The 12,228-nt window shown below is 39.2% G+C and overlaps 1 protein-coding gene across 2 annotated transcripts in view; it reads left to right on the forward strand.

Annotated features, from left to right (window-relative positions):
- The window catches only part of LOC104588379 (cycloartenol synthase 2), a 54,909-nt gene that overhangs the window by 36,945 nt on the left and 5,736 nt on the right, over positions 1-12,228 (forward strand). The window contains exons 13-16 of one of the 2 annotated variants that reach the window (XM_010246283.3): positions 917-973; positions 10,305-10,351; positions 10,434-10,577; positions 10,853-11,030. In XM_010246283.3, coding sequence (XP_010244585.1) covers positions 917-973; positions 10,305-10,351; positions 10,434-10,577; positions 10,853-11,030 — 426 coding nt within the window. The remainder of the gene's footprint in view (positions 1-916; positions 974-10,304; positions 10,352-10,433; positions 10,578-10,852; positions 11,031-12,228) is intronic. The other variant, XR_016082958.1, reaches the window with a different exon arrangement.

Raw genomic sequence — 12,228 nt, forward strand, 5'->3', positions numbered from 1 at the left:
AAATGTTGATTGGGCAGGAGCAATCGATGATAGAAAGTCTACGAATGGGTATTGTACCTTTGTGGGAGGAAACTTAGTCACCTAGAGAAGCAAGAAGCAAAGTGTGGTGGCTAGGTCTAGTGCTGAAGCAAAATACAAAACTATGTCTCATGGAGTTGCTGAAATCATATGGATAAAAAACTTGTTAGGTGAATTGGGTTTTGCAGTTAACAACCTATGTCACTCTATTGTGACAATAAAGCTACTATCAACATTGTTGCTAACCCAGTCCTCCGTGATAGAACAAAACATATTGAAGTGGATAAGCATTTTATTAGAGAAAAACTTGTGAATGGAGAAGTGTGAACTCCATATGTCAGTTCAGAAGAACAACTTGCAGACATCTTCACCAAAGGCCTTCATCATGTGTGGCATAATAATTGGTGTGACAAGTTGAGCATGATTGACATCTATGTCCTAACTTGAGGGGGAGTGTTGGAATGTTACTTTACATTTTATGCTTTTATTCTTCTTAGTTAGGGTCTGTTTGGTCTGGTTAAAATAGTTTTTTTATCATTGTTTATGTACTTTGATTACAATAGGGGCATAAGGGTCTTTTCCCTTTTTATTATGGTCACCCTATATATAATAATATAAGCTGGCACCACCAAACAGATTTAGAACTCTCCAAACCTTTCTCTTCTCTTCTTCTTCCTTATTTCTCCTCTTTTCTTCTACTAATAGGATTTAAGTGCATGTTTACAACTGTACATATACATATATTATAGTGGAAATTCTGTTAATTTGCTCTATTTTTTTCCTGCATTCTCTCTTACCTCCCTCATGTCATGTCACTTTCTTGAGCTTCCAGTCATTTTTTTGAGGTAAAAACATGTAATTATTTCACTGATATTTCCTTGTTTTGGTAATGCTGCAGAATGGACATGGTGGCTTTGCAACCTATGAGCTTACAAGATCTTACCCTTGGTTGGAGGTAGCTTTTCCTTTTAATACTTAACGTTACCATGCTTGTCATTAATTTATTGTCTTTTGTTACCTATCTTAGCAAGAAATTGCTCCATAGGTTTACTTAATAAACAGAGGTGACACTCGTCACAAGCTGCTCACCTACCCTCAAACACATGGAAACACTCAGATGCTAACAATTAGTATGTTTTAGCATCATCTAATCTATCACATGACTAGACAATTCTGGACTGTGATCAGTCCAATTCTTGATGCAGATTTAAAAGAAAGAGAACTGGCGAAGAGGGAAGAAGAAAGAGGAAGAAAGAAGAGGGAAAGAGTGATTAGCTATATCTGCCGCTCCACTCATCTATTTATAATAACATTAAAAGATGATAATTACATTTAAGTCCCTACTGCTTACATAGGCAAATAACAAAAAATAACTAATAAACTAACTTTGCATCCTAACAACAGCCTAACAACAAATATAAAACCAACTAACAGCAGCAGTGGGGACCACAATAAATAACTAACAGCACAAGTTATTTCTCTGCATCTCTACACTCCCCCTCAAGATGGGAATAGATGTTTATCATTCCCAATTTGTGTAAATCTGTTTCCAACTTAGCTTTTGTAACTACCTTGGTGAAGAGATCAACAAGTTGCATATCGGAGGCAATATATGGAAGACACTTCTTGGGAGGCAACTCTCTCTTTGATAAAATGTTGATCCACCTCAATATGTTTAGTTTTGTCATGCTGTAATGGATTGTGGGCAATGTTGATAGCAGCCTAATTATCACAATATAGCATCAAGGGTTTCTCATAAGTAATTCACAGTTCCTCAAACAAGGACTTCAACCATAATACTTCAGCCATACCATGTGCCATAGATCTGTATTCTACTTCAGCACTGGAACGAGCTACAACACTTTGTTTTTTACTCCAAGAAACTAGGTTGCCCCCTACAAAAGCACAATACCCAGAAGTAGACATCCTGTCATCAATACACCCCGCCCAATCAGCATCCGTGTATACTTCTATCTTCATGTGACCATTATTTTTGAAGAGTATGCCTCTGACTGGACATCTCTTTAGGTAAGCAAGGATTCTCTCAACTGCAAGAAGATGAGTGGTTGTGGGAGAATGCATGTAATGGCTAACTACACTGACTGCATAAGAAATGTCTGGTCGGGTGAGGCATAGATAAAGCAGTTTCCCTACCAATCTCTGAAACATAGCCTTATCTTCAAGAGGCTTTCCACCTTAAGCTCTAACCTTGTGGTTCTGTTCAATTGGTGTGTTAGCTGGTTTAACCCCTAGCTTTCCAGTTTCCTCAAGAAGGTCAAGAACATACTTCCTTTGAGAGACAAAAATTCCATGTTTGGACCGAGCTACTTCAATACCCAAGAAATAACGTAATTCTCCCAAGTCTTTGACTTCAAATTCTTTGTGAAGCAGTTGTTTAAGAGATTCAATCTCATGGGTATCACTCCTTGTCACCACAATATCATCCACATAAATAGCAAATAAAGTCAAGGAGGAGTTTGTCTTCTTAATGAAAAGGGTGTGATTTGATTGGGCTTGGGCATAGCCGAATTTTCCAAGAGCTAGTCTAAATCTGTCCAACCATGCTCTTGGTGACTGTTTTAGTCCATATAAGGATTTATTCAATCGGCAAATCTTCTTCCCTGCTTCTATACTGTAGAATCCGGGAGGCAACTCCATGTAAACCTTCTCTTGCAGATCATCATTGAGGAAGGCATTTTTAATATCTATTTGGAACAATGGGCAAGAGAATTTTGCTGCAATGGACAATAGCACTCTGATAGTATTCATCTTGGCTACCGGTGCAAAGGTCTCCAAGTAGTCTATACCATAAGTCTGTGTAAACCCTTTTGCAACTAACCTGGCCTTATACCTCTCAATAGAACCATCAACATTATGTTTTACTGTAAACACCCATCTACACTCAATCGGTTTCTTCCCTTTTGGCTGATCAACCAATTCCCATGTATTATTTTTTAGAAGATCAACCAATACCTTAATGGCATCCTTCCATTCTGGTATTGACAAGGCTTCTTGCACTGTCCTAGGAATGGGAGTGGCAGAGGTAGATGCTAAAAAGGAGTTACAGGATGGTGACAAATGATCATAAGTCAGATATTGAGAAATACAATGTGTTGTAGATGAAGTGCAAAGGCGTTTCCCTTTCCGGATAGCAATTGGAAGATCAAGATCTTCCAAAGGAGGTGAAGGCTTAGTAGTAGGAGGCATCTCATTTGAAGTAGGATGTAAGGGAGCTATGGTACCTGGATTTGGAGCCGTAGAGGAAACTGGAGCTGGCTTGGACTGTTGAGGACCGAAATCAACCTGTCTCCACCTTTTATGAAACACTTTGAACTCCCTACACTTTTGACAATCCTCCTCTTTACACTCCCCTTCAATGATTGGGACAAGTAAAGGAATTTCTGATGTGGGTAAACCCATCTCACTACTCTCCCCCTGAGAAGAAACTCTGTGATAGTAGGGAACATCCTCAGAGAAGGTCACCTCCATAGAAACAAACCGTTTCCCAGACGTAGGTTCATACAGCAATATCCCTTTTGATTTTGTGCATACCCAAGAAATATGCATTTGGAAGCTTTAGGGTCAAACTTAGAATGATGAGGTTCAAGAATCTGAACAAAGCAAGTACATCCAAAAGTTTTAAGAGGAATAGTGAATAAGTCTTTATCAGGGTACAAAAGGCTGAATGGAGCTTTCATGTCTAAGACCCGAGAAGGATCCTTGTTGATGAGGTACACAGCTGTATGGATGGCATCCCCCTAGAAGTGTATAGGTGCATTGGAGTTTAGCATAATGCTTCTAGCTACCTCCAATATATGCCTATTCTTTCTCTCAGCAACCCCATTTTGCTGAGGTGTGCGGGGACAAGTGCTCTGATGAACAACCCCATGGTCAAGGAAATATGAGGTTAAGGGTTTTGCAAAATACTCTTTAGCAATTATCTGATTTGAAAACCTTGATTTTGACTCCAAACTGGGTTAGGACCATTTGATGGAAGTTCCGAGTCAGAGTAGGGACCTCATCTCAAGAGCGCATAAGATAAACCTAAGAAAAGCGAGTGTAGTCATCAACAAACAGTAGAAAGTATCGGTACCCCACCCATAGCAGTGACATGATATGGTCCCCAAACATCGGTATGCACAGTTTCAAAAGGAATAGTACTTTTATTGCTCAAAGAATAAGTTGTTCTACAATGCTTTGCGAGTTCACAACTTTCACATTTTAAACTAGACATCTGGACTGACTCAAATAAACTGGGAAACAGACTTCTTAAAGACTTAAAAGACAAATGACCCAACCTATCATGCCAAAGCATAATCTGACTCATAGAGTGAGAAATAAACGACCTTCCAACTTCTTTATCTTCCCCATGTAGACACCCTCCAATCAGGTAGATTCCATTTGTCTCACGACCAGTCCCAATCACCTTCTTTGTCTCTAGATCCTGAAAAACACATCGATTAGGGAAAAAAGTCACTAAACAATTTTGATTTTTAGTGATGCTACTAACTGACAATAGGTTAGTACTAAGTTTAGGAACATGCAAAACTGAGGACAAGGGGATGGCATCCAATAATCTAATGTCTCCCTTCCCAGAAATGGGAACAAGAGATCCATCAGCAATGGATACTCTATCTCTGCCAGAGGATAAGCAATAAGTAGTAAACAGAGAAGATAATCCTGTCATGTGGTTAGATGCACCTGAATCTATGACCCAACAAGGTCCATTATTACCTGGGCTTGAAAGATGATATGCTGATGCCCGTGTACCTGAATGAGCAAATGCCGAGGTGGGAGTAATCAGTGGCTGAGATGACGGAGCTGAAGTACCAACTTCACTTTCTAATTGAGTCAGAGCAGCCCGGACAGCAGCTAGAGTGTCTAGGGATGTGGTTTTTGTGCTGGAAGAGGAAGCACCATCAGTAGTCATAGCCATATTGGCATTCCCCCTTTTATTTATGATCTTTGCTGGTATTTAATGAGGATAAAGTTTCCAACAAGTATACTTGGTGTGCTTCGGCTTCTTACAGTGGTCACAAACTAGGTCCTTCTTATCTTTCTTCTTTGTGTCCCTTTCCTTGTCACCCCCAAATTTCGGTTTTACGGCTGTCAAGGCTGATTCCATGGGCTGAAACTGCAACATTACCTTCCTCCTACTTTCCTCACTATGCCCTAAAGAGTAGGCCTGAGATAAGGTCACACTCTCCCTTGTGAGTAATTGTTGTCTCACAATATCAATCTGAATTCAGACCAGCTAGGAATTCAAAAACCCTATTGGTCTCAACTTGTTTTCTATAGGTTTGTGCATCCTTCTGACTCTCCCACTCAATAGTTTCTAGATGGTCAATTTCATGCCATAATGATTTCAAAGTTGAAAAGTAAACTGAAATCGGCTTCTCCCCTTGTTTGAGATTATTTACTTCACATTTCAGTTCATAGGCCCTAGCAACATTGAGAGGCTAAGAGTAGGTTTCCTTCATCACTTCCCAAATTTCTTTTGCTGTTTTTGCCCACAAATAATTTCAGCTAATATGAGGCTGCATAGAATTACACAGCCAAGTCATGACCAAATAGTTCTCTTGAACCCATTTGGCATATGAAGGGTCTTTTTTGGCTGGTGTTTTTACATCTCCACTCACATAGCCCAACTTCCCTCTGCCCCCAATTGCCATCATGGCTGACTGAGCCCATTCCAAGTAGTTAGAACCATCAAACTTAACAGTAGTTATCTGAAAATTGTTTTCCCTCACATTTCCAGCCCCCAAAAAACCTTCCCCTTGAGTCTTAATCTCAGCTCCTGCCATTTCTGTAGTAGTTTTACCAAGAGAAACTAGTTCTCAGTAAAGGGACTCCTCAAAAACAGATTCGGAGGCTGAAAACAAGTCTAGAATTCACTCAGAAGACAATTTTTAATGATAAAACAGGTTTAGGAACCAATCAAAGATCAGGTCTGGTCTTAGGGTTAAGGACACTTGGAGAAAACCTTGTGAAAACAACAGCAATTCTCAGCTGCACCCTCCAAAACAGATTCACAGTCAGTTTTTTTAGGCGCACCCTCCAAAAAAAAGGTTCAAAATCAGATTTTTTTCAGCCGCACCCTCCAAATAATGTTCACAGTCAAAACTGGTCATAGAGTTAAGAATAAACCCTAAAAAAAACTAAGAAAATAAAAGGAAGCTCAACCGCCCCTTCTAAATAGGTTCAACTTATCTCTTACTGCTGCCAGCCTCAAGAAGAGATGAAAAACTTACCCAGAAATCTGATCGCCACCTTCAATCTTGATCCCTTTAACCTTCTCTGATTCTTCCTGATCACCAAGAACACTCTCCAATCTTTGGACAGCTGCTAAAAACTTCTGGTAACCTCCAAGAATCAGCTGAAAGGAATGATCTTTCTAAACTTCCAGCCTTAGCCAATTCTCATGTGGTCGTCTGGATTAGACTCACATGACAAGCCCGAGATCTTGCTCTGATACCAAGTAGACAATTCTGGACTGTGATCAGTCCAATTCTTGATGCAGATTTAAAAGAAAGAGAACTGGCGAAGAGAGAAGAAGAAGAAAGAGGAAGAAAGAAGAAGAAAGAAGAGAGAATGAGTGATTAGCTATATCTGCCGCCCCACTCATCTATTTATAATAACATTAAAAGATGATAATCACATTTAAGTCCCTACTGCTTACATAGGTAAATAACAAATAATAACTAATAAACTAACTTTGCTAACAGCATCCTAACAACAGCCTGACAACAAATATAAAATCAACTAACAGCAGCAGTGGGGACCACAATAAATTACTAACAGCACAAGTTATTTCTCTGCATTTCTACAACATGCAATTATTTACATGTGCAGAATCAAATCAACTAAGCTGAATGTTAGGAGCCTAAGCTTGATTATTATCATCAATAATACCTGTTTGATGTTATGGGTATTCATGTAAAATGTAGGGGAGAAAGAGAGAACAGTGAAAGGATATAAAAGTTGGGGTATAATCAGTGAGTGACAGAGCCCTACAGATCCACACACTATATTTTATTAATGTCAAAAAAGGTCTAGTGACTGGAATATCTCTGCATCTATATCACTAAGGTTTACAACTACTCCCCCTCAAGTGGGGTATATATATCATACATATCCTAGTTGTCACAACATTTAGCATGATGCAAGCCATTTACACTTTGGGGGTGTCTGCCAATATGTATGATTTTGTTTTACAACTTTCATATCGGAAAAAACAATATGATTTTGTTTAAGTTATTTTTCTTTTGAAAAACAAAATCATACATATTGGCAGACACCCCTTTAGTAAATATATTAGTCATTGCTCCTTTGGAGCTACAAAAGGAAGAAAATCTTAGCCCTCTACAGCTTCTCATGAAAGAAATGTTTGTCCATTCATTGCATTTAGTTCTATCATGTTAGATCAGACTATGAGCATTGTTAATTGCTTCCCTGTTATCATAGCAGAGAGACATAGGGCTAGCAAATTTCTAACTATGTCAAAGAAAGAAAATCCGTGAAACTTCAGCTACCTCATGTGTCATTGTCCTGTGTTCTGCTTCAGTGTGAATCTCACCACTACAATTTGTTTACTTCTATATATAACCAAGTTCCCACTGTCAAACACACAATAACCCCCAGTTGATTGCTGATCATTAATTGATCCATCCCAAACAATGTATGCTTCCCCTCTAAGATCATCATTAATTGATCCACCCCAAACAAAATCTTCCAGTAGATTTCACTCCTGAGAAGTGGCAGCCAGCAGAAGGGCATGAGGAGGACGATGATAGACTCACCGTCCTGTCTAGCAAAGCTCCCCCCTGTTCAAACACGTGAGTTTTAAGTGATTAACGCGTTCCTCTAACTTCGTTTTAATCGAGCTTTCGTGGGCTCCTTTTAATCCTTTGGCCTTCAACCCAAATATATTTATGGGTTTTTGCTTATTTCCTGGCCTGGATTTAAGGACCTGCGATGCCACGTGACTTTTAAAGGAGTCATACGAGTTCAGCCCTTCACCCGGTTTGGTTTTTGTCAGACCTGGGTTTGGTTCTTCCCTGAACCGACACCTCCTCGTTGTTTAAATCTTCTATATTGGCACCAGCTATGACCTGTGCAAAAGTCCAACTACCCTTCAATCTGTTTTCTTCTTCTGCATGCATACATAAAACCTTCCCCCTGTTTACTACCTTTTTGTCTCTTCAACGGGTGTTTTTTCATTTTAGTGTAAGCGCTATTCTTGTTTGAACTAGCCAATCCCTTATTGCCACGCAGCTCTTCTTCAACCTTCTTATCTCCCTCCCTATAAGCCTCTTTCCAGAGCAAAGCTTCAATGGATGAAGCCAGCCAAACTGAATAGAACTGCCCTTTGACTCTCACCTCTTATCTTCTGTGGTATCTCCTCTGGCTTTACTCCATTTAGTAAAATAGCAGCCGAGTAGAGGTCTCCCCAGAAAACATCACCAAGTGACCCTCCACACATCAGTGCAATGGCTTCAGCAGTTTCTTGCTTCCACAAGTGAAATCTCTGGAATTTGACCCTGGACACCATCTTGAGATTGTGAAATTCCCAAGTTCGGCTTGGATGTTTAAAGCCTCAACTTCTACTCTGTTCTCAAGCAAATCCGCAGTGCCTTACCCTTCTCAAAGAGGGTTAAGATGAACATTCTCTTCAACTTCAACCTTGTTGTTAACAACTCTGCAACTTTCCTCCAGTCTTCATAACAGGTTGATGTTTTAACTATCAGTTTATTTCACCAGTCTTCTCTCTTTAGATTTGCTCCCATTCTGTGTTTTCCTACCCCAGTTGTCATTATTAGAGCCTCTTGCTTACTATCCTCTACCTAGCTAGTAGTACTGTTTGTCTTTCCCTTTAATGTTGAGTTTTCTCCTCTTTTAGCACCCAACTATTGCAGCAGTTCACTTAATACCCCATGAACTTCCTTTCAACCCTGACCTTTCCTTCCCTCTGGGAAACAGACAATATGCTTCCTATCCTTGCCAAAGTATTCCGTCAAAGATATGAAAGACCCTTTACTTTGAACTAAGCTAACAAACTATGGTGTTCACATCTCAAACTGAACAAGGACCTACTTGTGAAATTCAGAAAGTGGGTAGCCAATCAAAAATGGTTTGGGAATTGAGTAAATTACTGCTCCCATCTTCAACCCAAACTCACAGGATCCATTAGCTTGAAGTTAGTGTTAACTTATGCCAACAGAGCTTCATTGGGAAAACTGGAACTCAGAATCTTATAAATAAACATCAATCGAGATATTCAATTATTGGAATCATTGAAATTGGTATTGTCCATTGGGTGAAGACAAAAGAGCTCTCCTGTTTTACTAGAACAACATTATCAAAGGATGAGAAATGATGGCTTTGACATTAGTTACAGAAATACTATATATCATGAAGTCTCCTTCCTCGGAACAGGATAAAATTGAATTTTGATAGCTGTAGCATCAGGAATCCTGGGGAATCAGGCATTGGTAGTGTCTTCAAAGAGTCTTCTGTGAACATGAAGGAAACATTATATTGGCATTTTCAGGGCTAAAAGGAATTTGAAAGTGAGTCAGACCAGAATAAAAAGTTGATTGAGATTAGCAAACTCTTCAGGTCTTAGTGATTTGACTGTTGAAAGGACTACCATAATAGCTTGATTGTGGAGTGAAATGGCTGGACCATGGAATGTCAGACATCACATTGGAGAGACAAGATATCTGTCTCATACATCGGGTGCTGATTCTTCTTGGATCCCTTGGTTTGCTTACTCTCTTGTTGGTTTACTGGTCCATAACAAGGTAAGCAGACATTGGTTGAAGTGGCTTGGATATCCATTAATTTAAACTTTTACTTGGTCTCTTTGGTTTGCAGTGGGGGAGGCGGGGAGCAGTGCTGGGATAGCTCCATGAGATTTTGTTGTTGAAATAATTATTATTAATAAAATTTTGTCAAGTCACTGATTAAAAAAAAAAAAGAAAACAATGTACTTGTCATGTTCATATCCTCATCAACCCAATTCAAATAAACTCAGCCTTGGTCCAAACTATTTGTGGTTGGGCATACGAATCCTATCTTGCCATTTTGCTCTATCAAGATCCATGTTTTGAACAAATCCATCTTCAGAGCCTTATCCCAATTAATATTTCTTGTTGGGTTGTGATTCTGAAAGTGAATTGATTAAAATGTCCTAAATCTTCTTTTTGTTTATTGAAATTGTTGCAGCTTACTACAGTTACCTTACTGGGAATGTAATCCTACTTTGTTTCTTTTTGTAATTTCAGTTAATCAACCCAGCTGAAACTTTTGGTGACATTGTTATTGATTACCCGTAAGACACCAGTATCTCATTTTCTAATTTTATCTGTAAACTTCATTATGTGTTGATGGAGAGTTTTCATGTTGGATTGCAGTTATGTAGAATGCACCTCAGCAGCAATTCAAGCATTGACATTGTTCAAGAAATTATATCCAAGGCATCGGCAAGAAGAAATAGAAATTTGTATAAAAAGAGCTGCTAACTTCCTTGAAGGGATACAAGCAAGTGATGGTTCATGGTCTGTGTTTCTTTCTTTTCTTTAGCTGAATAAAATGAGGTTGTTAGTTTCTATGCTGTAATTGGCTGCTCTCTTCCATCTTAGTAAAGGTTATACTTGCCAATCAAAAAAGAAAGGATGCTATCTTTATTTTATTTATTTATTCCATCAAGTTTGATTAGTTAAGTTCCTCAAGTGGCTAAAACTTGATTACTTTTTATTCTCGTGAATGTCCTATGAAAGTTAGGTTGTTCCAATTTTAGATTACATGATTCATTTGATGAATCCTTCAATAGGTATGGTTCTTGGGGAGTCTGCTTCACCTATGGAACATGGTTTGGGATAAAAGGGTTGATAGCTGCTGGCAGAACCTTCAAAAATAACTCTAGTATTCGTAAAGCTTGTGATTTTCTGTTGTCTAAACAGCTTGCTTCAGGTGGCTGGGGAGAGAGTTACCTTTCCTGTCAGAACAAGGTTAATTTATTCATGTTATTTGCCAATATCCTTTTCCTTTTTTTAATATCCAAGATATGTTCAATGTTGGATGTGAATTGTGAATGGTTCCCTTCTTGTTAATTTGTGAATTGCCAGCATATTGCATTGTAAGGATGTATCTTTGGTTTTTATCTTGGGAAATTCTCAGATGCTGAAACTGCCTTTTAACCAAATCCACAAGTTCTCTAAAATTTTTAGCAAATAACTGATATGATCATAGCTCAACTAAGAAGAGGGATTTGAAAAGAAAACCATTGTGTTGTAATTTTTTATACTCCATTCAAGATTTTTTTGGAAGAAGAAAACTTACAACATGCATACAAGTGATTTTTTTTTCCAATCAAAAGAAAAAAAAAAGTTAGCCAAACCCCAGCCCTATGCATGATACACTGTACAAAATCATTCACAAGATGGTTTCCAGCATAACCCACAACGAGCGGCAGTAGCAACCCTTAATCAAAATTTCTTGTTCATTGTATCCCTCTTTGCATGCCTCTTGTATTCTATTGACTTTTAATGAGATTTGTCATCAATCAAACAAAAAGGATAGATATAAAGTTTTTTTTCGTGTGGTCAGTGGGGGGGGGGGTTAAGGCAATGGGAGTATGGTCCTCCTGAAGGACAGAGGATGGCCTTCCTGGGAGGAAGAGGGGTGATGCAAGGAAGTTGCAGTGGGTAGAGAGTGATGAAGGTTGTGCCGAAACGTGAAATGACGGTACTCTCTTCTGAAAGACGTGAGCGCCTGGGAAGCTCGGTCTTCACCTTATTTATAGGTGTAGAGTCTCTTGTTCGACTGGGAAGGTAATTGTGTCAAGGAAGGAGATCTTCTTTGTTAGGGTGAGTCTATGGGTAGGTTGGATAAGAAGAGGGGTCTCATGAGTAGAGTTTCGCCACGGGGTCTCAGGGTCAGAGGCTTATGCCTCTTCTCCAAGGTCTGCTTGTGAGCACAAACTTAGCTACAACTCTGATCTCAGGGACCCCTCGTTGCTGAGCCATAACTAAAGATAGATCACCCATGCTTGTAGTCACATCCATTCCAGGTGCGAATGTTGTGTGAGCGCAAAGCTATGCGCTGGCGTGGGTTACAAAGATGCCTGAGTTTATCATATGCACAGACTTGTGTGTCCCTCTTTTATTCGTGCAGAAGTCTGGAGCTTGGCAGTGTTGGGTGGTGCGC

The sequence above is a fragment of the Nelumbo nucifera genome, chromosome 2 (assembly GCF_055504915.1).
Source record: "Nelumbo nucifera cultivar China Antique chromosome 2, China Antique-T2T, whole genome shotgun sequence".
Taxonomy (NCBI): domain Eukaryota; kingdom Viridiplantae; phylum Streptophyta; class Magnoliopsida; order Proteales; family Nelumbonaceae; genus Nelumbo; species Nelumbo nucifera.